Source organism: Corvus kubaryi, unplaced genomic scaffold (genome assembly GCF_017639235.1).
Source record: "Corvus kubaryi isolate FWS band 111438036 unplaced genomic scaffold, C.kubaryi_AGA036_p1.0 123, whole genome shotgun sequence".
In the NCBI taxonomy this organism is placed as follows: Eukaryota; Metazoa; Chordata; class Aves; order Passeriformes; family Corvidae; genus Corvus; species Corvus kubaryi.
In genome coordinates this window covers 435,886-462,535 of record NW_024580658.1, presented here as the reverse complement: position 1 = coordinate 462,535, position 26,650 = coordinate 435,886, and the positions used below count along the sequence as shown (strand labels likewise).

The window sequence follows — 26,650 nt, the reverse complement described above, 5'->3', positions numbered from 1 at the left end:
TGCTTTTAAAAGTAATTTATTTGGATTTTCCACATCCTTTCATGAATTGCAAATATATTAACAGAAAAGACTTTTTTTCCCCTAGGACTGTACAATTTTTGAAATTAAAAAAAAAAAAAAATCAAGAAAAGGAAAAAAAGACAAATTACATTGTTTCAATGCAAATAGTAACACCACACCCACACTTTGCATTCTTCCATAGTTTTGTTGTAACAAAATGACAGTTCCCTAATTCTCCTCAGTGAACGCTTGCTCTCACCTGCCTGCCAGTGCCTCCATGCTTGGCCTCCTCCTCTCTGTCCTTCCTCAAAGAGCCAAATTTTAGTCCTCCAATACTAATTTTGTGTTTCTCCTTAGAACGTAAAATAGCAGCATGGGCTAAATGTGACCCTGGATTCTTGGGAAAAAAAGAAAACACCTTTAAGGTAGGATGAACATATAAAGCCAGGAATGCTTTTATGTATTAAGTCTCCCAAATAGCACAAACATCCTTTGAACAGCCCAGCTGAGTTAAGAGCTTTTTCCCAGGGGCTGAGAGTTTTACTGTGGTTTTCAGGGAACAAAGGAAAAGGAAAAAAGCCCCTTCAATTCCTGGATCTGTGGTCCCCACATGAACAACATTTGTTATGGAAAAATAAGTAGCACCTGCTTCCTCCTGCTTTTGTTTAGAAAATATGCTGGGAACCAAAAGGAAGCCAATTAACATGGCAATTAGTGGCATTCCACAAGTGCTGCCTGCAGACCTTACCAGGAGGTGCTGCTCAGAGACTCCTCCATGCGAGGGATGTGCTGGGAAGCTGCCACAAGCTGGAGCTAGATGGGAAAACCACACCAGGAGAGACACAGCAACCTCAGGAGCAGGGCCTGGGAGCTCTGCCCGAGGTGCAGATCAGTCCCAGGAAAGACTCTCCAGGAAAGGGGAATCACCCCAGAACACCTCAGCCACAGGAATCCGTGTGAGATCCCCCAATCCAGCCCAAACGTGCCATGATCTCCCAGTCAATCCATCACCTTCCAGACCCAGCTGATCACAAGTGCGTAGCAGAGGCAAAAATTTCATCCCTTTTAATTCCTCAGATTTTAGAGGGGTTTTTTTACCCTATGAGGGGAATTGAAGCCTATTCTTCACTGCCCATCCTCCTACTTCAAAAAAACCCACCGAGCCACAGAATTCTATTTTCACTCAGAACTCGGGGATGATTTTTCAAAGGATAAAGGTGTCCCTGTGGCTCTTGACCAGAGAGAAGCCGGGACAGGGGAGGTGCCAAGTGGACAAGGACAGAATTCAAAAGAAATTGAAGTGTAAAGGAAACTAAGAGACCCCTAAAAACCAATAGATTAAAAAAAAAAGAAAAAAAAAAACCAAAACATTAAGACTGACCACAACAAATACATTGCTATGAAATTTGTATCATTCCCAATTTATTAGGCATAAATTGCGCTTTAAAACTGCTTGTATCATACACTTGCTTTATCATCACTGCACAAAGGGCACCAATTGCTGCTGCAGAATGCTACAGAGAGCAGTTTGGACTCACTAATGTGGCACAGCTTTCTCCTCTCAGAAACAGACCCTGGAGGAAAATGTTCCTAGAATGGGAAACTGAAAGAACAGCTTAAAAAAATAAGGAAAAAGACAGATAATTGCACATTTTTGCATCCTGCTTGGACCACACTTTACAATATAGTTTTCAAAGTGATCACAGACCTAAGGAGATACTGATCTGAGACAATTATTTGATGCATTTGACCAAGGTTCTGATTGTATTAAGGCTTCCAGTCTTCCCACTCTCACAGGATTAAGGGTTTGATGTTTCACATTACACTTGTATCTATATTTCTCTCTTGATTTTGCCCTTTATTAATTTTTATTCTTCAAAGGGGAAGAACAAGTCAAGGGGTGCATGAAAAATGAAGCAAGGTGGTGCTGACTGAAATACAAAGTAAACACTGACCTTTCCAAAACCAGGTGAATAAATTAATTCATGGTTAGAACATGAAAGCGTTTGATGAAAGCTCTGATCCTGCAATGTGATTCTCCTGCAGCTGCACTCTAGGCAGGGACAGGGGTGTTTCACGTGGCCTGACACGCACCCAGTCCTGGTTGCTCACTGGAGACACTGGAGCTTTAAGGTCATTGACACTCCCTGGCATTTAAGTTACACTACAATATGCAAAAGTCTTGAACAGCCTGTTTGTCAACACTGTCCTTGGAGAACTGGGAAATGAGGTTCAGCACTCTGCTTACCAAGGAAGACCCAAACTAAGACACATTTCTGGAAAAAGAACAAGACACCTCGTCATTAGTACTATCCCCACATCTACTGGCTTCCATACAGCAAACCAAGTCTGTCTTCCATGATATTTTTTTCCAGCAAGGGGGGAGTCCAAAACCAGCATTTTCTCCTCAGTCATTTCCATAAGTGTGTAAGAGCCAACTAGTCAGACTCAGCAGCAGCTGGATATTGCACTGCCATGAACTCTGGTACAGTTCAGGTCTGAGGTGCACTCGTGGTGTCAGTGGAGAACAACAACAGTGCTGGCTCAGAGATGTGGAACCCAGGATGCCAAGGAAGGGGAGAACACGACAGTACCAGTCACACACACTTAAGCTCAGACACTGGCTCTTGGAGGTTAAAATTCATCACTTTCCACGGCATGGAGCTGCGTGTCATCCGCGTCCGTCATGCTGCTCTCCTGGGACTCGTCCGTGCCCACTGCGGAGGGAAAGAGACCTCGGGGTCAGAGACCACAGAGCTGTCCCACTGCAAAGCTTCCCCCACGACCCAGCCCGGCCCATCAAAGGCAGGGCAGCCAAAGTATTAAAAAAAAAAAATTCCATTTTCCCCCCAAATTACCTTGAATTGCTTGAGTTTGTTCCATGTACACTGAGGGTCATTCAGCTGAGGCTGTGGAACTCTTCCACACTTTCTCTGCACAGCCAGGGAAGCTGAACTGTGACACACAGCCCAACACTTATTTTGTTTATGCTTATTGGACAGATTAAGCTTTTGGTTTTTTCCTGTTTAAATTTTTTTTTCTTGTTTGGTTGGGCTTTGGGGTTTTCTTCCTGTACTGCTCAGGTGTTGCTCAGTAGTTCCAGTCTCTGTCTCCATCTCCTGGTCAGAACAGGCTCAGCTCAGAGAGCCAGGGCTCAAAATTACCCCAATTCCAACAGCAGGGAGAGAAAAACTCTGGATATTTCCAGAAGTACAGTGCAGGGTAAAGTTCCCATATTAAAAAGCACACAGGACCAATAAAAACCAATGTGATATACAGCTGCCACCTTTCCCTACTTTTTCAGTTGAGAATTTCAGGACACAGCATTTGTCTATTAATAAGAATCCAAATCCTGCTATATTTTCTTCTTTGCCACCTTTTACGTTTAGCACACCAAGTATTTTTATCCAACATCCAGTTTAACTTCTGAAAAAGCCTCTACAGACAACGTCAGTTGCCATTCATTTACTCTGAAATTATTTGATGCTTTATGACAGAATGCTTGCAGCCCTGGGAATGTCTTGCTCTCCTGGGATACTCTTACAGCCACCCCTGATATGTGTAAATTCAGAGTTACCATGATCTCTGTCCTACTACATCTAAAGAAATTTCACAACCCTTCACGCCCTGCTTTCTGTAGGGAAAATGAATGAATTCTGCTGAATGAAGAGCCTCCAGAGTTCTTACTTGCTGAGCAGAATGTTTCACTTATTAAACCTGGCATTCTTCCCACACCCAAGTGGCAGAAGCCCCTGACCTGCCCCAGGGCTGGGAGCACAGACCTGACTCATAGGGGTAACATTCACTGATCTGCTCCTCGCGGGTGATGGGCTCCTCGTCGTCGGGGAGGTAACGCTTGTCAATGGCCTCCTTGATCTGGTTGTTGGCTCCTTTGGGATCCAGGTCCATTGCCCAGGAGAAATTCATTAGGGCCAGATGTGTCTGACCCAGTTTTTTATAAACCTAAAAATAAAAAAGCAGAAAAGGCTACATTTACACAAAGCTGCTCCTTGAAGGTTTGGGCAACAAATGTTCCAAGCCGCAGTTCAGTGATGTTTTATGGAAAACAACAGAGGGTGGATATGAAAAATTTACTGTGTGAGCCCCAAGGGAAATAACAAATATGTGTAGAAAGACTAATGTGTTTCTATTTAAAAATAAAACAATTTAAACTAGCAGCTAAGACATTCTTTATCATTAAGGGCAGACAAGGAAGTTATTTATCTGTGTTGAGCATTTAAACAGTGAAAATACTTCAGTTTATCAAGACATGGCCACTCTCATGTCAATTTAGAGGTCCAGCTACTCCTGGAAAAATACCAGTGAATTTCAGCACAAATCTTTTTACCCCTCTCCAGTTTAAACAAAATAAAGAAATCTTGCTGAGAGAGAGTTCTCCAGCATTGCGTTAGAGGGAAGTTTGTCTTGGTGCTTCCAAGTGACCAGACACCCCCCAGCAGAAAGTTGCAGAAGTTATTTAAAGCTTATCAGCAGAGGAGGTGGTGGGAAGGAGGATTTCTGTCACCAGATCCCTTCTCCCTGGCATTTCACACAGGAAAGGTTGGAACGCAGTTGCTTCTTATTCAGTATTTCTGACACAATGCAGGAGAATGTGATTCAGTATTTTAATAGTTATGTGTGCAAATAACCAGCCCTGCTGACTGAGGGATGGACTAGCACCTCCAGCTCTCTTTAACTGTCCTTTGCGTTTAAAAGCTGGCACATCATAAAGCTGTGAGCACTAAGCCTTATTTAAAGCTTGGGAATTTTTAGAATACTGCTCCAAGTGGAAGCAGCTTAGTGACAGGCATCAAATTTTCTCATTAAGCAGCAAATGAAACCAAAGAACTTACAATCACAATGAAGTTTTACCTACCTTTCCTATTAAAAAGTAAACAAGAGACTCTTTGGGAACAATCTGTTTCAGTTCTTCAAGTTCTTGTAAAGCCGACTGAAAGGTTGGAAAGGGTGTTTATATTAGGCATTTGAAACCAAAAACTTTTTGTGAAACTTCTACTTTACACTTAAACTAGTTGTTGATGCTGGAGCTATTCATTCTGCTGTGACAGTCACCTGGCATCATTAAGAAATTCAACTGAAAAATATTTGGTCTGCAGTTAGAAATAAAGTTTGAAGTAAAGTTTTCCCTTTCAATGTGCACATGTTTCTGAGGCAAGTTTCAACATAGACCTGGCTTGTCTTCTGGAGCCAAAAAACACTGGCCAGAGGAAAAGCTGCTGGATAAACACTGTGGGAAGATCTCTTATTCTAAACAGGGTTCAGGTCAGCAAGGGATCAGCCCAAAACTGCTTCACTTCTGCCTTTTCACTCCACAACACGACCTTGGAAACAGCTGGTTCCTATTGCTGTAATTGGATATGGGGCAGTTTGCTGAGGTTTTTTAGTAATTTAGTATGAACTCATGATAGTGGGTCAGACTAAAATAACAATTAAAAACCAACACCTGTTGGCCCCAGATTTTATTACCATCAAAACATTTAACACAGTTCCCTGGTGAGGGTGGCACTTGCCAAAGCAAATGCTTCCCATGTCCCAGGCTCTTCCTGCAAGGCCTGGTGCTCCCCAGGGTGACCTGTACACATTCAGCTTCCAAGGCATCCCCATTCCCAGCTGCAGGAATTTCAAGGTTGCCACGAGCACCCAGACTGACCTTGTACTTCTCATTTGCAAATAACACCGAGGCTCTATGGAATTTGCATAGTGGGTTCTTGGGGTCGATGTTGATCGCTTTGTTCAAAGTGTCCAAAGCCTTCTCAGATTTTTTCAGTGCATGTTGGACCTGACACACAAAGAGAGAACAATTCCAAAAGGGGAAAAATAGCAGCTCATCTGCCAGGCAAGGACAAACCCTTTCGACCATGCTTACTTGCAATCTGCTCCTTTAGAAAAATATTTGCTCGATTCTAGACCAAGTCTGAACAAGCTTTCCCACAGGAAGAAAAATCCTCCTCACCGTGTCTCCACCCCAAACCCTTCTCCCCACCCAAGTTAAGTGCCATGTACTTACTACTCCAATGTGACACAGTAAGACTGAGCTCTGAGGGTTGATATCAAGTGCTTTCTGGAAATGCATTTCTGCCAGACTGAATTTCTCCTGTTTGTAATAAATCATTCCCAACCCATACCTGCAGCAGAGAAACAATTCTGGTAAGTAGCAATGGATTTTAATCAAATTAGTTTCTGTCAGTGAATGTGACATGGAAGGAATGGTTTGGAGCCTTGCCAACCCCATCTAGGGGGGGAAGGGATTTCTTGGGGGGAAAAAGCTGTATAAAGTTTTCTTTCTTTTTTTATCCATTGGGTAGCTGAAGAACTGATGTGTGATACACAGGGAGACTGGCTAAATAGCTACTAAATAAAAAGCACACAAAAGTTATTAACACTAAGGGATCACACTCACAGATCTAACTTTTACTGCTTTATATATTAAAAAACTGTAAGAAACTAAGTGTGTCCTAAGGTACGAAGGGGCTGAGATCTCATCTCTCCAACTGCAAGTGAGAAAACATAATGCATGAAGAATGCTGCCCAGCAGAGCAAAATAGCTGGGGTAATACAGCCTAGGCAATCTGTGAAAACAAAACAAAAAAAAAAATCCAATTTTTTGCCTTCCTTGTTAAAGTAGCCCCCCCATCTTCTGAAGGAAAGGCTTTGCTCTCTTCCAGGAGGGAAGAGTGGTAGGTAGATTGTGGCTGCCCCATCCCTGGCACTGTCCCAGGCCAGGTTGGACGGGGCTTGGAGCACCCTGGGACAGTGGGAGGTGTCCCTGCTCATGGCAGGGGGTGGCACTGGATGGACTTTAAGGTCCCTTCCAACCCAAACCAGTCTGTGACTCCATGAAATTACAGCAGTGGCAGCATCCAGAAGATGCTCCTCGGGAAGGAATTCTGCACTACTGCAGCAGCGGGGATACAGCCAAACTTACCAGGCGTTGTAGTGCCGGGGGTTGACCCTGATGGCATTTCTAAAACAGGCCAATGCTTTGTCCAGTTCTTCTGTCAGCACAAACTCGTGGCCCAGCAGGGTGTAAGCATAGGCATAGTTTGGATCCACCTGGATGGCCCTCTGGAAGAACTTGATGGCAATGTCGTGCTCCCTTTGCAAGCTGAAGCAGTTTCCTGCAGCACACCAGGCCTGGAGCAACAGCAGGGCAAGAACAGAACCCTTTTTACAACCCTGAGTGACTAAGCTGAGCTGAACACGTTTATCTACACTGCTTTAAATAATTATAAATAACTTATTCCTAGATTTAAAAGTAAAAACAGGAATAAATCAACAGTTAGTTCAGGTTCATTCCTGTGAGGCAAGCAGGGCTAAACACACCTTCTAAAATAAATAAATAAATATACACACTGAAATGCAGAAATGGAGAATCCATGGACACCCAACAAGTCTGTACCAATTAGAACCTTTGATGACTAAGGACTAAAGCTTTTGAAGCTGTTGAAAAGGCCAGAAATAAAACATTTTTGATATTTAAGACTAACAAAAGGAGAGATGGTACTTTATTTCTTCAGCTCCCTCCAATTGACAAATCTGGAAATCTGCAGAGGAAGAATTTTAGCAACAACCTCCTCTTTCCCTGCTGCGCAGGGCCCATCGAGACTGCAAATACCACAGCCTGGCATCCCTCACTTCTCCAAATTTTTAGCATCACTGCCAAAGCACAGAACTGTTTTCCATTCCTTGGATTAGAATCTGCATTTCCCTCTATCCTGACTAATCTTACTACAACCACCAACTGCTTCACTGGGTTTGAGTTTTCCACTCTTAGACAAACTAACAGGACAACATGAATTGGATTTCCTCCTCCACCAAAAAGATTTCCAATATCCTCTAGAGTTTTCTCAATTCTTAAGAGCACGTCTATAAACTCACATCTGTTATTTTTACTGTGGCACTCATTGAAAGATTCTTGGTTTTTGGCACATTGTGACTTTACATTACCACACACCCTGCAGTTTAATGGACTTTGGTATAAACATCATGTCTGCAAATAAATTCTACAACAAATATTTTAAGTGGCAGTGAATTAGCTACAGCAACTAAACAGTGGTACAGGAAAAAGATATTCCTTATCTCTGCACACTGGCAGCAGCAGGAGTGACTGACTAACCCATGATCTTCCTGGTTGAATGGTGCCAAGGCAAATTTAAATAACCATGATCAGATAAAAGGTTTCAACCTGTTCCACATAAGCTAATATTCAAATTTGAAGAAGCCATTTCAGGCATCAGCAGTTGATCAGACAACCCTGCCACCTCCTCTCCAGTTTTGCCATGTTCAGGCGTATTCCTACTGGAGAGTACACCAGATTAGAGCTCAAAGCTCTGTTCTGAATCACTGATTTTACCACGTAGTTTCCCTCTTCTCACTCAAGCCCACAGCATTTTATACCTCCGGTGAGTTTTTATCCATGTCTGTCAAATCCTTGGAAAGAACTGAAAGGGCAACATCTTTCTGCAGATGCCAGAGTGTGGTTGAATAGATCTCCATGCCTTCTACTCTGTAGTTTTCAATCCTTCTCACTTCTGAAAAAATTCTCTCAGCCTGAGAACAGAAATGAAACTTAAAATAAAATTCTGCCCACCGAGGCAGAGCACAGAGGTCAAGGTCCAAGGCCTCATGTCCATCCTGAGCATCCTCTTTGCTTTTTAAGTGTTCTACAGAGAGCTGCAAGTCCTGGAACTTTCCTTTCAAGGGAAGGAAGTGACTGTATCCCAGGATACTTATGCCAGCAGGAATGCAGCCAGCTCTCCCTCCTGCTGACTCAGCTGCATTCCTGTTTCTGTCTGTGCTCCAGCAAGGCAAAAACGTTATCCACAAAATCGGGAGGAGTGTAACAGACTTTTATGGGCCAGTTATCACTGTTAACCATCCCAACAGTGACAGGATAAGGGGCAATGGTTTCACACTGCCAGAGGGCAGGGATAGATGGGATACTAGGAAGGAATTCCTCCCTGTGAGGGTGGGCAGGCCCTGGCACAGGGTGCCCAGAGAAGCTGTGGCTGCCCCTGGATCCCTGGAAGGGTCCAAGTCCAGGCTGGACACTGGGGCTTGGAGCAGCCTGGGACAGTGGGAGGTGTCCCTGCCTGTGGCAGGGGTGGGAATGGATGGGCTTTGAGGTCTCTTTCAATCCAAACCGCCTGGGAATTCTGTGGTTAAAATCCATACCCTCACCTTTCATAAGTTATCTATAAAAGCAGCCAATGCATTCCATCCCTGACCAGACTGCGCACAGCTCAAGACCCCCCTCTCCTTTGTCTCCTGCACATGTTCTGCCAAGGAGCGTTTTAAAAACTTAGCAAATGGGCACATCAACTGTCAGGACAACAGTGCCAAGGAGAGGTGAACTGTGGGATTACCCTTAACTGCTCACTTCTGATTCTGGAGCAGTTTGGCATCACCTCAGCTGTGCCAACGCTTCATTTGTGAGGCTGGAAGGGAAACTGGGTCACTGATGTGATCAGAATTAACTAGAATGGAGAGAAGTTTTTTGGTTTAGAGCTCAAATTGTTCAGTGATCTAATCTAAAACAGTGCAGTGCAAACAATTCCATCAGCACAGCTGGAGGCAGAGACAGGACAGACAAGGAAGAGACCCCAACAGATGGATACAAATAACATTAAAAAAAGTTTTTAGGAAAGCGCAGTGATAAAGCTCTAAGGAAGCAGATTCAAGATCTAAATCCATTCCAGTGTAACTTTTATATTTATCCATTTACCACAACTGCAAACTTCCCACAGATTTTACAGGAAATCTGCAGGTTTTGTGTAAAACTGCCAAAGGAAAGTGAGAAGAGGAAGGCCCAGCCCCAGTTCCTACCTGCATGTACTCTGCCAGCTCAAAGTAAGCTCTCCCAATTTGGCACAGCACCCAGCCTGTGTTGTAGTGATGGGATGGCAAATGGCTCAAAATATTGATGGCTTCTTTGCAGTTGTATGAGCACAAGGCTAAATAACCTTTCCCCATGTCCCGGAGAAGGCTCATCAAACCTTCTAGGAGAAAAACACAATAAATAAAAGTGGGAGGGAAAAAAAAAAAAAGAAAAGAAGACAGCTGAGACTTATTTACTTGGAAGTGCTAATCCCAAATGCTCTCCCTTGTGCACTGCCCCTGAACTTGCCTATGAAAACCTTTCAGGAGTTTCCAAACAAGGTTTATACACTCTTAATTAACATGAACATGATATTCTGAATATCAGACTCTGTAAGGGAAGCCAGAAAATAATGAGTCTTTAAACTCTGGGGCTCAGGGCGAGTGGAGTTCTGCACTTCCAGCAGCTATTCAAACACTTCTCTAGATCTGAGCAGTTTCCACAAGCCTGGTAGCCATGGATACATCCTCTTACTGCCTGGAAACATTACTGAGCCAAAAGAGAGGAATTCAGCATTTTGCTTAGGATTTTCTGACAATCTGAATAAAGACTTGTTTTTAAACAAGTGGGAAATATCAAGGGAGAACAGACTACATAAAGCCCATGTTGAGGGAAGATGCTGGGTTACGAGTAACTCCTTTGAATCAGTTCCCAAGGGTAATATCTCACCTTATATACTTTAAAGTAATTTATATTATTTTAAAGTTATAATTTATAACAACATAACACTTATAGGCATAATATTAATTATTCTATTATCATAATTAATACATTGCATAATAATTTATAATACTTTATGTATCAATACTTTGAAAATATTTTAATCATTAATACGGACCAGAACTTGCAAGATGTATCTGCTGGTAATTACCACTTTCAATATTTCTTCACATGTTTCTAAGTTAACAAGAAGATTGAATTGAACTAAATCAGTTTTTATCACTATACAAAGGTGAGAACTGCAGGCTAAAATGAAATGGGGAAGAAGCAAATACTGAAGCAACACTAAAACCCAGATATAGCAGATTTTACTCTACTACAGTCCAGTAGTGCTCAAACAGACCTGCTGCTGCTTTCTGTAGCGTGAAAGCTTGGATTTGTGGTGCAACAGTGGAAATTTTCCCTTCTGAAATGATGGAAGAGTCCAGTTTGGTAATTTCCAAACTATCATTTAAGTTTGGTTGTGTTATTCCTCCCTTATTTGTTTTACTTTTTGTTTTTCTGTTTGGAATCTTAGGTGGAAACTTCATTTTTAATTTTTTGCTATTTTCCTGCAAATAAGAAAAGTAAGAGTTACATATAAAAGAATTTTTTAAATTCAGAAATCTGAACTTGAGAGCGAATTGTGTAAAATTATGTGTAACAAGCATGCCCAGCCATGCCCTGCTCACCACAGAATCTGTTCTTAGGCTGCTAAAACTGCTACGAATATGTGGAAATTAACAGTTGGTACAGTGGCACGGGTAACAAAGGAACAAATTTCCAGCACTGGGAGGTTTGGTACCTTGGTTGTAGAACTATCACTGGTAAACAGGCGAGAGCTTCGTCGAGGCAGCGCGTTGGGTGGAGCAGCAATGGTTGGGCTCAATACCTGAGGTGTTGTACTGAAAACAAAAATTTAAAAGTTACACACGGAAAAGTAAACTTCTTTGCTCCACTTCTACTAGTAACAGTTTTTAGCTTTGTTTTAAACAAAAATGCTCCAACACTATGGTTTTTTTACCTTGTCTGTGGACCAGAGCTCTGTGTCTGTGCAACAAGAATTGGAGTGACTTCCCGGCTATTCCCACTCTGCGAGAAGACGGATTTTGTTCCAGCCTGGCTGATCCTGCTGACAGTCTGCACAACACAGAGTTTCTACAGGTTTGTTATTATGTCACTCAGGAGTCTCCATCTCTGCTGCACCACACCCAACCCATTCCACCCACCAAACACTGCACAAGGACAAACAATTATTTTAATTAAGGGGAGGGTTCCCCCATCCCAAGGGGAAACCCATCAGAAGTGTTTCTCATTCTACCTGTTAACAACACCAGGTCCACAAAGCTTATGCACATTATTTGAAGATATAGAATCTCCATCTAGTGGCAAGAAACTATATGATAAAGTGCTTGTGCAAGAACAAAAGGGAATTAAAAGACGTCATATTTAAAGGCTTTTTCCTGCATAAAGTTGAAAACAAACCACACGCAAAAAAAGAAGAAAGAAAAATATTTTTGAATTATCCTATTACAATCCCATTCAGAAGCCATTCACAAACTGCACAGCCTGTTTTCAGAACAGATCCTCCTCTTCCTACTTTTTTAAAAAAAACCTTAAAATTATCTTTCTGCCCACTCCAAGGACACCAACATGGAATTCCGTGATGGCTGTTTGGAAGGGACAAGTGGGATCAACACCAGCACAAGCAATGCCAGTTTATGCATTATCCAACCTCTAAAGCTCTGTCCTTCCCTTCCTTTCCCAGATTCTGTTACCAGAGGATGGTTTAGGTGGCCAGCAAGGACACTTGCCCACTCAGAAAGGAAGCCTTTGGATCCATCCTAATGCTTCATTCACTTATGTAAGTGTTTCCTAGGAAACTGCCTCTGTTCAGCCACAGCTCCACCAAACCTTGTCTGACACAGAACTGGAAGAGCAAAGTGGAACTGGCACAGTCATTATTTGCACCGGACAAAGCATGAACCAGAATTTAAGCTGTTTGTATTCAAAGGTATTAAATACTTGTGTTTTGGTAGTGGCACAGCTCTGTCTGTGCAGTGCCTAAGTGTGGAGTAGTGAAATTCAGACCTCAGTTGTGTCACACTCAGCAAAGCAACAAAACGGAAGCAAATCCGACTTGATTCCCCAAAGCTTTTCAGCTCTCAGAAGAGCTGCACTTTACTAACTTTATTTCCATTTTCAGACTCATGGAAATTTACCTTCCTACATGTGCACAGTCCACCACAAGCCATTGCTTTCAAATGTACCATGGAAAATTCCTTGGTCCTGAGCAGGTACAGGATGGGAACTGGATCAGCCACACAAAGCACATCCCTAACAGACCGTTTTAGCACAGTTCCCAAATTTCCCTTTCAGAATGGCACAGCAAGGTGAGTACCAAGATTTGTCCAGAGCAAACGGGGCAATTAAAGTTCTACTGTTTGAGGGATTCAACACTATTACTTGCATCGAGTTTTCACTTCAAAATACTGCCCCCTGTAAAACACTAACACCCCTCATGCAACTTACAGATTTACTAAAAATACAGGGAAAAATCCTCAGGTTTTTTGTTTTTAGAAAGGAACAAATAGTTCTTCAACTGTCACCAACATTCCACCTCTCATTTATCACTATGGCAACTATGGCAGTTTCTTCCTGAGTAAAACAGACAATTTTTAGTTTCCCCTACCCAAGACTCTGCTGAGTGAAACAGCACCATTCTCTCAGTCCTTTACAGACCAGCAGCAGGATTTTTATTACTCTGGCCTGTAAACTACAATTCAAGAACTACTTGCAGGAGAGCAGTAGCTTCAGCTCACTTGAGGCTTCAGAAAATACATTAAACAAGCAAAGTGAAAACTCCAAGTCTCCCCACTCTGCCCAGCAAACTGAGAAGTTTGCATCTGCTGTTGTTTGGAAGCATCAGTGTTTGTACCCTCTGTGATGGGAGGTGGACAGAACACAGAGACCTTCCCTAGGTTACTCCAGCAACACCAGCCTGGGCATTTGGGTGGGAAAACTCAGCTCACATGTCTTTTTCGCTGTATTATGGATTCTTCTTTAAAGTGCACTGCAATGCCAAGCTCTCAGAAGAGCAGCTGTGTTCCAGAATGCAAGGTACCTTCTTTGAAGGTGCTCCGGTGGATGGCACATCGATTACAGAGGAAGAGTTGGTGTAATTCTGTAAATAGGACCCATCTCCAGGGCTTGGGGTTTCTAGTGGCAAAATTCCAAAGCTGAGAACAAACCAGAGAGGAAGGGTCAGTGTCTGAGTGTTACACCTGGAGAGTTGCTCTGATGCTGGGGTTAAAACAGAGACCCAGATCATGGAATATTCTGAGCTGGACCCACAGGATCATCAAGAGTTGTTCTTCAAGAAAAGCTCTTTACAGTAGCCTTTCATAATAAAGTTTATTCCAGAAGAGTAACGCATTCCTTTAGAGATTTTTCAAGTGAGAACGTGGCAATAAGCAATATCCTCAATCTACAATTCCCCTCCAAACCAGCAACTGTTTGTTTAAAAACCAGAAGAGATCAACACTAGGACCAAGAGCAGTTCCTGAAGTTGTTTGGGTTTCCCTTGTGCAGCACTGTTTCCAGAATTCCACCAACACGTGTGTGAGTGCGCTGTGCAGCACCAGCCCTCCTGTTCCAAATCCCAGCCATTAGCAGCAGCTCAGCCCTGGGCAGAGCTTGGCCATCCCAAGGACTTACCTTGGAGTTAGTGGGCTCAAAGCTGCAGGTCCCCCCAGTAAACTCCGTCCAGTTTTTGGTTTATTTTGAGCCTGTTTGGACAATATGGCAGTTCCTGACCCCAGAGGGACAGAATCCGAGGAAATCACAGCAGAGTCAATGTAAGACATGGAGGAATCCGAATTCAAAGAGGAATACTTTGAATTGGACGATTCTAGGTTGATTCTGTTCAACTCCTGAAGAATAAAAGGCAGCTGTTAGGTACTCAGGGTATAGTTTAATTAGCATTTTTCAGTTAAGCTGAAAAAATTAACTGATTTTACCAGGTGATTTTAACAGTGATTTCAGCAAAACTCACAATTGTGTCCTGGGGTGTCTCCATGAGGACAGTCTCAGGCTGTCTGTGGGATATGTTGTGATTAGACACCAACGTTGTGCAAGTGTTGGGCAGACAGCTGCTGAAGTTCTGTAAGGATGTTAATTTAAATGTTTGGTCAGGGTCTGGCTTTTCACCTGTAAGAGTGGAAGGAGATTTAATACTTATTCCTGAGTCTATACACTGAATATTCAGTCTGAAACAAGGACAGGAGACAAAGGATTTTAGAAGTGTTTTAAAACATTTCACAGAATCATAGAACGTTTGGGCTGGGTTGGAAGGGACCTTAAAAATCATCTCATTCCCACCCTCCACTAGACTAGGTCACTCTGAGCCCTTTATACTAAAGCAGAAGTGTTCTTCCATTCTTCTGCTACAAAACCCTGGACAATCAATATTCTTAATAATTGTTATTTATTGTTTGTTTCAGCTATTCTCAGAAACAGTTTCTAAGTGTCTACTAAATGTAGGCTGGAAAGCACAGGGTATTGTTAAATCCAAAAATGTATAAATAATGAAAATGAAAGAAAACAAGACAGAAGTTTTTAAAAATGGCAAAGTATTTTAAATTAATTGTTGCTCACAAAAATCTCTCCAAAGAATTACTGAGTAAAACAGTTCAGCAGACTCACCTATTTCACATAGTGATTCAAAAGGGGACCAAAGGAAAGGATTTAAACTAAGGCTCTTTTGGTAACATTCTGATCCTTTGGCAAGCCGGTCTGTCTTGCTGCAAAAAGAATGAAACAGTTCACAGGGAAACTTCAGAACAGCACTTTTGTTCAAGAGAGTTCTCCAGAAGAGGAATTGAAAAACAAAAACATGTTGAGAGGCATAGAAACATTCCTCATGTTTCAAGCCAGAAGAATACTGAGTTCTTTTGAAGTTATTTGACATATTTAGACACAGTTGTCAAAAAAAGTTACATAAGCACTAGAATAGCTTGAGAATTTTCATTTTTAGGAAGATGCTGTTCTTTGCAACAGCTTGTTTCTTTTCTGCCAACAGTAACCTGATTGCCAGCCTTCCAGCCATCTTAAGTATCTATGGATAATATTTTTGCAAATAAATTAGGGACTAAACTGAACACTTAAGTATTTGCCTACAAAGAAATAATTTTGAAAATAATTGAGAACAGCTATAGTAGAGAAGAATCCACGAGCCAAACTACTCCTATTCAATCAAATCATTCACATTTACCGAAACCTTTCTTGCATCTTGGCAAAGTCAAAACACTTAAATTTGTCAAGTTATTCTGCCTGGCACCCTCAGAACTTTGATTTGAAGGTTAGAGCTACACATGTATAGAACAGATAAAAAAAAAATCTAAATGGTAACACTGAGAAACAAGCTGAGATTTTTTCTTAGGGAAGAATACAGAGCAAATGCAAAGGTATATAAAAAAACAGACTCTTGGATTTCATTCGTATCCACCTGGGAAAGAGGAATTTGTGTTTTCAGCCTTTGGGAGAAAATTAAACCATTCTTGTATTCCCAAATTAGACTGATTCCACAACTACCCACCTGAACTTATCGTGCTCCAAAATTGTGTAACCCAGAGATAGATGTCTCCTGTAATGACTAAGGATATGTTTGACTAAATCTGGGCTTGGTCAAATAAAAACCCTTCAGCTTTATTGGGCAAAATGAAAAAGCAACTTTACCAGTAGACATGTCCCAGTAAGGAGAGTGTAAAGCATGCAGAGTCACCAAACTCCATAACAATGTCATCATGGCTTTTCTGTTTATTCAACACTCCACCAGACAAGATCTGCTCTCCTTCTGCAAGCCTTTTTAAAAAACAAGAGGTTTAAAGGGGTTACAAGGCTCACAGTACTGGCAGTCCAGTGTTTTCACCCTGCTGCAAACAAAAACAGAAATCCATTGTCAGTGTTCACAGGTTTTAAACCACAAACCAATTCCTGCAAATGAATGTTTAGTAACCAATGGATTCCTCTACAACAGGGAGGTTCAGGACTCTGAAGTCAAACAGCTCTACTGGGAGGGAAGAAAAACAAAACAAACCCAAAAGCAAAGGTACAAAATAGAGCATGACTTTTCCAAAAGTGATCAATCCTAGGATGAAGGACAAGAAAATCTTCCACACACTTGATCTTTGAAGGTGCTTTATCTAAGCTAAGACAGTGCTTAATTTGGCTTTGTTTTCTGAAGAAATACAATCTGTAAGGCCCCATACACTGAGTTAAGACCCAATATTGGGATATGGCAGAGATTTTGGATTTTAATGCCTTCCTTTCTTCCAAGAAGGGCTCAAAAGGAGAACAAAGGCTCAATTTGCACCTCCTCCACCCGCAGGAGCAGCACCACTCACACAAATGGACCACTGGCTGTCAGCCTTCAAAATGACTTTATACAACTGCTGGGGTGAGAGGCATTTTTCAGGCATCTGAGCCCAAACACCTGAACAAACAAATCACCTTTTCTTGCCACCACTTGAAATGTCGCTTGTAGGTGGATGCTTCTATCAGCACAGACCATGCCCACAAGAAAATAAGGCACGGCTGTATAAATGAGCTCATGCAGCAGCAACAGTTAAATTTAACAAATTCTAAACAATGTGTTTAAGAAATCTGACACCAGTTCAGGAGCTGATGTGCTATATGCACACCCCAGACTTTGTAAAAGCAAGGGAGAGAACAATCAGCTTTGAATTTATTCCACTGGGACCTCTCCAGTAGAACATTAGCACCATTTCCCTTTCAATGGAAGATGCAAAGAAAGCTGAATCCTAATGGCTCCACAGCAGTTAAGAGCCAGAAGAACCAGACCAAGTCAAAACATCCTGGGACATCAAAGGACTTCCCTACTAAAGAGGGCAGCAAAGACCAAGGAGCTTTCCCCACACACTCTGGAGAGGTCTGTTTTCTCCCCACACAGCTCCACAATTCCTGTCTAAGTTACTCAACAACTTTTAGAGGTTTCTGTAATATGGGATAATGCTCATTAGATCCATATCTGAAAGCAAAATAAATTGAACTTATAATCTTTTGTGCTGAAGGACCAATGAATTTCTAGTTTATACAAGATGATAGCTTCTAAAGAGAAATCCAAGCAAAAAAATGAATCCATTTGTAACCCTGGACAAAACATGAAGGATTTACTTACTTGCTGAGGTCCACACAACATTTTGCAAGCAGGTATTTACACTGTGGGGTGGTACAGCTGTGTCCCTTTAGGAGCCTGTAAGCTTTATAGGCCTTTCCTGAGCGGTAGTAACACGTTGCCAGTAAAAACAGTGCTTCTTCTGAGTGTACTGGAAAACAAAATGTAAGAAAAAAAATCATCAGTTAGTTGTTAATCGTTTTAGTACAAAGAATTTGGGGGCAGGGAGTAAAAGCCAGCTATGGACAAGATGGAAGAAAGTAGGTATTGGTATTGGAAATTAGTTCCTGAATGAAGTGCATTTATCTGTTGGTGATTACCAAACTTCCTATGCCATTTCCTTGGCTAGTCAGATCAACTCGTAACATCTCCAGCTGTAAAGGAACTTTGATCCTTCTGGCTACCCAACCTAAATAAGTCATCAGCCAGCTGTTGTTAGAACAGCAGCAAGCCAAGCACAGCAGCCAGGCCAGAGCTACTTTAACAACCTGTTGGCCACACCAAGACTGACTTGGCTCAGAGTATCACCACATCTGCCACCAACACTTTGCACTACTTTAAGGAGTGCATAAACACTGGCACAACACAAAAGACAACAACTTTCAGAAGGAAAGTCTATTCCAGCCCAAGCAGCCAGTTTTAATCCCAATTTCAAGTGGTCTTTTTCCATTTGCAATTTTACTTCTGTTCTTGTTCTAAAGCATTTGATGCTTTACCTTCACGTGACTCAGTGGAGAAGATTTTCTGATTTTAATGACTATTAAAGTTGGTCAGTTACCACTCACCTCTTCACCAACATTGAGTCCTGTCGTTTTTGCTGCCTACTCCCGTTATTTCATTGGGAACGTGGCTTGACAGCACCATTCAGATGCTTTAGTTGCTTTATGTTGGGATCTATTGATAGGGACAAGTTCTCCTAAAACCAGGATGGGGCTCAGAGCACCCTGGGATAGTGGAAGATGTCCCTGCCCACGGCAGGGGGTGGAACAGGATGGGCTTTAAGGTCCCTTCCAACCCAAACCATTCTGGGATTCTGTAATTCCATAAATCCTTTTCCCAAGCTGAGATCTCACAAGTTTCTAAATTCTGGAAGAAGTAGTCAAGCATCAGGAAAAGTCATCTCTATCTAAACAGAGAACAAAAGGGATCAGGGCAGAGACTGGAATTATTTAGATTTGATGTTTGCTTGCACATTTTCTTCCACTGCAGAGATGAATTATGCACCACACTGAGGATGTTCTACTCAAAGAGCTTGACTTGGCATCCAGGTTTGAGACTGAGGTCAGACCCACTTGTGATTACAGCATAAAGGACAGAGTTAACTCCTGAAGTAACTTTAATCCTTCCTGTAAACTCAACAGATTTTGTTCATCCGTGGTGGCTTAACCCACTCCCTGTACTTCCCCAAACGTTACACTCAAATCACCCTCACACAGTGATGTTTTAAATCAAAAGCTGTGTATGAACACGAGCAACTTCAAACTCCAAGCAATTAATAAGCCCACATTACCTTTATACTTTTCAAAACACATTATCCTGCAAATGGAACTCGGCATTAAAAGAAACAATTTTGATGTTTGTTCACCCACCTACAGGGAACTCTTTAGAAAAATCAATATGAGCACTGTACAAAAACCTCTTTGGGAATCTGCCCAAATCCTTTGCTTCACTGAAAACTGACTATTTTAAGTTTTTGTTATCACCTGAACATTGACAATGGAAACAGAAGATCCAAACAGAGGACACCTCATTAGCCTTATCCTAAAAACACCAGAAGACCTTTCCGAAAATTCAAGTTAAATCAATTTTTATCTGCTACAGACTTGGAGAGTTCTGGGAAACGACCAAGCCACAGATGTCCCATCAAGGACAGTAATTGCAGGTAGACTTAAAAGAAGTTCTTCTCAGGGTGAAACCACTCCTGCCAATGTGGAGCCACTGTATTCAAGTTCTGCAGCTTCCACTCTGCAATGTAACCACTTATTTTAACCAGGAGCCAGATGTTTTGTTAGCAGTTAATTGCTTGCACCAAGTGTCAGCATTCATGCTGCTTTCTCTCAGCACTGCTGGTCACTGAAAAAGGCTGTTTGAAGTATTCTTGCAGAGAATTATTCTGTGAAGACGTGTCACTATCAAGCCAGGTATTTTTCTCCTGGCTGCTGCAAAAAGTAGATTTGCTTTGCTCCTAAATCCTTGGCAATTACCTTCAATCTACCATTTCCCTGCACCTCACAGTGTGTTGTGTTCAGGGGAGCTCTGTCATCCCTAAAATACTATTTCCTTCATGCACACCTGGATTACCAGGTTCCATAATATTCTACACAACAATTCTCATTTAAACACCAGATCAAACACCCCAGATTTCATTTGTAACCCTGACACAAGGAAAAAGAAGTCTTTATTTTTCAAAACTTAGGTTTGTGCTTCCATTGTTAAGAACTGCATTGTGGGCAAGGCAGGCAAAATATTTCATTACAAAACAGAGCATGAAATAGCTTATACAGTTTAATTCAAACTGTAAGTTCAGGTTGTTTAGCATGAGAAATTGTATGATGCTTGTATTTTAGCTTAAGGATTGGGGTGTTTTTTATGTTAGTGGTTAGGGCACAATACCTTTCAAAACAGAGAAGGAAAGCTGACCACCAGTTTTGAGGAGAAAGAAGTACAGAAGAACGAAAAGCTTATCTGAGATCATGGAGAAAAGGTTAAAGAAATAAAAGGTGCTAGAACACACCAAAAAAAGTGTTCAAAGGACCCAGAGAAAGTACAGATTTATGTTACTGCTGCCTGCTCACTATCCAAGACACCCCAGACCTGACAGCTTTAGAATGAAGCAACAATTAGCAGGGATTCAGCAGGAGACACCTGTTCCATATGTTCTGATTCTCACTGTCTCAATTTCACAGTGCTTTTCTCTCACCATCACAAGACTCTCTTTGAGCCAATCAACATATCTGAACAGCATTATTAGCAAAGACAGCTTTCAATGTCAAGCCAATTTGTAGAATTTGTGTGCTGCATCTACCCTCAAGTGCCCTTGGAAGACATGCAATGCTTGAGGGTTATTAAAAAACCCCAGCACTCTCCCATTTGATACCATAAACCGTAAACACTGCACTTAAACACACAAATCTGAGTTTAATTTTAAGGAGATTTTACTGTAAAATAACATTGCTACTGTTACACGATTTGATTTTCCAACCTAATTGCGAGGCATTCCTCTGCCTTCCCCAAGCAGAAAGTTAAACTTCATTACCAGAACAGAAGGAAAACGAAGCAGGAACAGAGGCTCAAAAAACCTAAATTAAAAATTGAAACAAAAAAAGCATCAACTTTATAATTGCAAAGTACACACCTTCTGCATATAACCTTTCTGCGAGGAACACAGCATCACGATACGCGTAGTGGTTCAGTGCTTGCCAGATAGCAGCCTGCAAGGCAAGAAAATCATCTTAATTTAGTGGGGAGCTTTAAAAATGCAAAAAACTCCTTACCTCTTACTGTCAAAAGGCAAAGTTCAGCTTGGTTTTATAGAGCCATAAAAAGAAAGGCGAGGATAAACACGCTGGCCAAGCTGTATTTGTTTCAACTATTAGTAAGGAGGCTTAAAAAACCCCACCAAACTCTGCACCGAAGTCAGGAATCAACCTTGGAATGTTTCTCACTAGTTACCAGACACAACCATCCAAACCCCTCAGAAATCACCGAGTTTTAGCCTGGTGCACAACTCGGCAGGAATTACTGCAAACTACCACCAAACAACAACACCTTCAGTAACGATCAAAACAAAATCCAACCCCAACTGGTCAGAGTATCCCACTAAAGCATCTCCCCAAGATGCCAAACCAAAACCCAACAGGCCCAGAAGCTTCTCAGTGTCCAAGATGGTCAAGATGAGACTTGTGTTGATTAAACATCTTAGCATAAAGGATCTTCCCTGAAGAGGCATCAGTGTTCCCTTGAGGGCCAAGGTGAACAGAATCCACTGCTCTTTGTGCAGCATTTTGTTGGGTCTTCAGCCACCTCTCCACTGTCACCAGCTGTGAAGTAGCACCCAAGAACGTGTGCAATGCAAATTAAATGGACAAATGGTATTCTACAGCCATAGATGAACACAACCTATTTCTGATTTTGCTCACACACTCACACTTGGCCAAGTCCAGCTCACAGGTACTGTTTCCTTTTTCATGAACACCAAGTTTGAGTTTGTGACTGCCAATATTCGTGCAGACTGGAAGGATGGCACGATTCCAGTGGAACAGACACACACAGAGGTGTACAACCTGCACACCAGCAAGGCAGGTATCATTTACTTGGACTGCTGTCACCAGTAGCTGACACACAAGAGCTGTCCAGGGCTGGGGTAAGAGGATTTCACACAAACTACTCAGCCAACTTTTTCAGATTGCATTAAAAGTCATCTGTTATCTGTAAAAGAGGCTGGGATTCAAAAAATAATTTAAGATCTGTTCAGCCTTTCCTCCCCACCTACTCCAAGGGTGCTGTGCATGCTCATCAGGGTTTGTGCTCCAAGGTGGGCAGGGTTGGATTCAGGACAGCAGTTCCTCCCCACCCGGGATCTTTGCTCCAGTTCCAAAGCCCTTTTCCATCAGCAGCAAAGAGCCATTTTGCAGTAGTTTTGTTATTACGGATCCCAAACGAGATCTGAACTTATGAATTCAAGGCACTGTGACCTAGAATTTTTCTAATACTCATCAGCAACCAAAGACAAATAAAATTTGCTTCTAAAACCTATGATACACTCCGAAATGAAAAGAAATCTTGCACAGGGAAAGCAATACTGCCCTGCAGTGCTATTCCCAGTGGGAAAGGCAGGCGCCAACTTCATCTTAAAAAAAAAAAATCCAAACATCACAGAGTTACATGTACCATATGCTACTTCTTCCAACACAAACTTGACAAACACAGGGTGTGAAAACTGTGCAAGTTCTCTTCACAAGAAGCCCACACAGCCGTCATGAACAGTACACACCAGGGCTCCCAAGTACTACAGGGAATATTATACACAAGTCTCTACAGAGAGTCTGTTTTCTCCTATTAGTAGATCCCAAAAATACACTTAAGAAATCAACAGGTGCTTTTAAGCTTGTGTGAAAGTATTTGGAAGTATTTAAAAGTGAATTCTCTTAGTTTCATCATTGCAATACAAATACATTGTTTCTCTCTGGTTGTATTTCATATTTCAGTAACTGAGCCTCAGAGCCTCCTGAAGTGATTCCTCCCCGCTGCCTTGAAAAGCTCCCAGGCTGAAGGTGGTTCCACGCCCTGCAGACAGAGCGGGACAAACAGGGAGATAGAAGGTCAGGGATACAATCTTTCAAGCCATCCCCAAGCCAGAGCAGCCCAAGGTCTCCTGTTTCTCTTGCTCCCAAAAGCAGCTCTTCTTCACCAAATCACAAGCGACATTTAGATGAATCCAGCCAAGTTGTGGCGCCTTCAGGTTAAAAATCCTGTCGTTGCAGGGCTGTAACTCAGCCAGCTCACAAAACAAAGGTGTGGGAGTGGGGAAATCAGGGTCATCTGACTGCTCAAACAAGAGCAAGTTGCCAGGAAGAATCCTGCCAAAGGCCAAGAGGGGACACGAGGGATTTGGGGCTATGTCACAGCCACTTTTTAAGAGTTACACTACACACTGGCTCAAATAACAATTGTTATGGAGCAGAGGGAAAGCAAGAAATGGGCTGGTAGAATCCCTGATCTGTAGCAATTATCACTTTGCAACCCAAAATGTGCCTCCTGCCCTGATCTCACTGATGCTGGAGCCTGGATCCTCACACAGTCTCTCCTAAAAGAGCAGGAAGAGGAAAGGAAGGCAGCAGGGCATCAGCCATACCTATGCAGCAACAATTTTCCATGAGAACAGATGTCTAAACTATGACTGTGCCTCAGAAAAGAGGATTTCTTACCCACCTTTTAGGACAGGAACATTGATCTCAATACAGCACAGTAATTCAGTTTGTTCTAGAAGAAGCACAACGCATGTACACAGCACTAGTGGTACACAATTGCTAAACCACACCAGAGTAGTGTTCTCAGCCCTGTTCTCAGGGCTGCATCACAGGAAGGAGAAAAGTTGGAAGCGTTTCCACATTTTATTCACGCATGCTTGCAAAGCAGACGAACATCCAGGTCCTAGCCACTCATATTAAAAATAATTAATTTGAAATGCAAAATGAACAGGGAATTCCAAAACTACCATACACAGCCCTGCAGAGAGGCATCCTCAGAGAGGAGAGCAGGAAAATAAAATCAGATTCAGACAGGTCCATCTTCTATCCAGAAAATCCTGTGCATTGTCCAAGTGTCAGTTCATATCTAAGCCAAAGAGCTCTTAAGAGATGGTCTCTTCTGACAGCTGTATTGCCTTGGAAATTGTTTTCCAAGCTGTTTAGCCTATATTGCCATGCTAAGCAGATTCTACCATGATTTCAGAGTCTTCAGGGTGGTCAGGGAGGAGGAGAGCTCCGGGATGGGCTGTGCTGCATTCCCCAGTTACACACACTCTGCCCACTGAACAGGCACACGTTGGTCCTGCAGTTTGCAGCCAAGTTCAAGCACCATTCCAGTGAGTCACAGCAGATGATCACCTTGAACAGCTAAATTCCAAGCAAAGCACTCATTTTCTTTCCAAGATGTTTTTCAGAAGTATTTGGAAGGCATCCAGCTTGTTTCTCAGCACATGGGACACAGAGTTTTATGTTGGAGCTGAAGGGTTTTAAATCGACCATATCAGGAAGTACAGCAGAGGGCTGTAAACTCTGGCACTTTGTTCAACTTAAAAGAACTTCAAAAGTTAGCAAAAACCTAACCAGTGACCAAGATGCCTTCTGGGACATGAATTTCATGTAATTAAAGTACAACATTTATAAGGCTACATACAAACACAAATTCTGTTGTTTATCTGTCAGGCTGTGACAGATAAGTAACATCACAGCTGTGAGGATGTAAGGATGACAGTTTTTTCCTGGAATGCTGAGCCCTGAAGACATCTGAAAGGCTGGGAGAGAACAAATAGACAGGAAAAATCTCTTCAATGACAAAAATGAGAACTAGTGTCAACTTTCTCAAACATTTAAGAAAATTATAAAAACAGAGTTAAGTCCGTGGACTTCAACTAAACCGGGAATTCAGAAACACAATGGACTTTACCCAGTCCCAAATAATTCCTAAACTTACCAGCACTCCTGTGAGCAAGGAACAGCAGCAAAGCTGACAGCAGCAGAACTACTGCTAAAGGAATGATTTGTCATTTGAAAGAACAATCTAAATAGATATACTCAATCTAAATAGATATAGTCAACATAGCAAAGCCTCATCAAAACATTCAAGCTAGGAAGAGGTTAAGAATGGAGAACAGCATTAGGGAGGTCTTTACCTTGCTGAAATACCACCAGAGCCCACATTTCTATCAGGGAGCTCTCAGAATAGCAGATATTTCCATTTGGTCAAGCCTAGTTAGCACAGCACCGGAAACATTTGGTATTGTTTCCCGTCAGTTTCACTCATTCACACTGCAGTGCATTCTTGCTTCCTTTTCTATTGTAATCCCATGTTTTCCTGGAATATCCAACTGGTGCAAAACAACCAGCCCAGCTCCACGGATAACACCAATGGTGCAGGATGGCCTCTGCAGGAGGGGGACCAGGTGGCCAAAAGCATTTCCAGCACCGTGCTGACCCTTGCTCTCAGAGGGGATGAGCAGAGCAGTGCCATCAAGGACACAAACCCTGGTTTACAAGAATGCCCTCACTGTCACCATCTTCCACAGACAGGATCAAGTCAGCAGGGTGGTTTTCCACAGGAGACTTTCTTCCCCTTCCACCTTTTCTTTAGGAAGAAAAGAGCCAAGAGCAAGAATTCTATGTTCACAACAGAACACAATCGTGTTCCACCAAGACACGGCTGCCAGGAACCTCTTGCCTCTAATTACCAAAAAAAAAAACCAACCCCAAAACATCTTGTTAAAAAGCTAAAAATATATTTTTTAAAAGAATGGGAACATGAATAAGATGACTGATTAACGAAAACTGTGAATAGTTAGAGAATGGGCATACAAGAACTGTGGAAAGAAAAAGCAGCTCCTAATTCTGTGAATCGCGACTTTTGGATGGGAAGGCTGAGCACAAGAACAGGAAGCCCATCAGAGTAACTGCAGTGAGACTAAAACACGAGAGAAAAAGGAGATCGACATTATTTTCTCTCCTAGGTCTCCCATCAACCCGAAGGGACCAACTCCTTGGGAAAAAGGAACGTCCTTCACTCGCACGACACGGAGGGATCCGAGCACGCTGCGAGCATTTAAACACGACACGGCAGCGAACGCAGAAAGGTGAGCGAAGTAGCAACAGGTCTCCCGGGGGATCTGCGGGGGGCCCCTTCCTGGGAGCCGGATCGGCTGAGGCGCTGCGGGGAGACCGACACCTCCCTCGGGGGCTCGGGGGGCAAAGGGGCGAGCGCGGCCGGTCCCGGGGGCGCGGGGATGGGGACGGGAGGCTGGAAGGGGAAGCCCGGCGGGCTCCGGCGGGAGGGAGGGCGGAGGAGCTGGAGGTCCTGCGGGCCCACCGGCCGAGAGGCCGCCGGGAGCGGCCCGCAGCCCCGGCCCCGGAGCGGGCGGGGCGGCCTAACCCGGGCCGGGCCGGGCTTTGGGGCCTGAGCCGCCCGGGGGTCGGTACCTGGACGGGTTCCTGCAGCACCGTCATCCTGCTCTCCCCTGCCTCCGCCTCCTGGTCGCCGAGCCCGAGCGGGGCGGCCCCAGTCCCGGCCCGGCTCAGAGCGAGTCCCGGCGGGGCCCAGCCCGGCCGCGGCTCATTTGAACCCGCACCGACCGTTACCGGAGC

The 26,650-nt window shown here is 42.9% G+C and overlaps 1 protein-coding gene across 4 annotated transcripts; it reads right to left on the bottom strand.

Annotated features, from left to right (window-relative positions):
* Positions 1 to 26,650, bottom strand: CDC27 (cell division cycle 27). Of its 4 annotated transcripts, none has more exons than XM_042052320.1 (19): positions 26,486 to 26,650; positions 21,148 to 21,223; positions 17,796 to 17,943; positions 16,334 to 16,459; positions 15,302 to 15,399; positions 14,652 to 14,806; positions 14,315 to 14,529; positions 13,722 to 13,836; positions 11,622 to 11,755; positions 11,403 to 11,502; positions 10,962 to 11,169; positions 9,847 to 10,016; positions 8,419 to 8,571; positions 6,947 to 7,155; positions 6,029 to 6,146; positions 5,672 to 5,800; positions 4,877 to 4,951; positions 3,783 to 3,963; positions 1 to 2,717 (listed from the first exon to the last, which is right to left on the bottom strand). In XM_042052320.1, the coding sequence occupies exons 1-19, from the start codon at positions 26,510 to 26,512 to the stop codon at positions 2,635 to 2,637; spliced, it is 2,520 nt and encodes an 839-aa protein (XP_041908254.1). In that variant the 5' UTR covers positions 26,513 to 26,650; the 3' UTR covers positions 1 to 2,634. The 4 variants fall into 4 exon arrangements, with proteins under 4 accessions (XP_041908254.1, XP_041908158.1, XP_041908427.1 ...); XM_042052224.1 differs by having other exon boundaries at positions 9,847 to 10,019; positions 26,486 to 26,649; XM_042052493.1 differs by having other exon boundaries at positions 11,622 to 11,737; positions 26,486 to 26,648.

Coding starts and splice junctions, on each gene's coding strand:
- CDC27 (XM_042052224.1), bottom strand. CDS start 26,512: ATGACGGTGCTGCAGGAACCCGTCCAG. Junction 21,224..26,485: donor TGCTGCAGGAACCCGTCCAG/GTACCGACCCCC, acceptor CTTGCCTTGCAG/GCTGCTATCTGGCAAGCACT. Junction 6,147..6,946: donor CCCCGGCACTACAACGCCTG/GTAAGTTTGGCT, acceptor TCTCTGCTGCAG/GTATGGGTTGGGAATGATTT.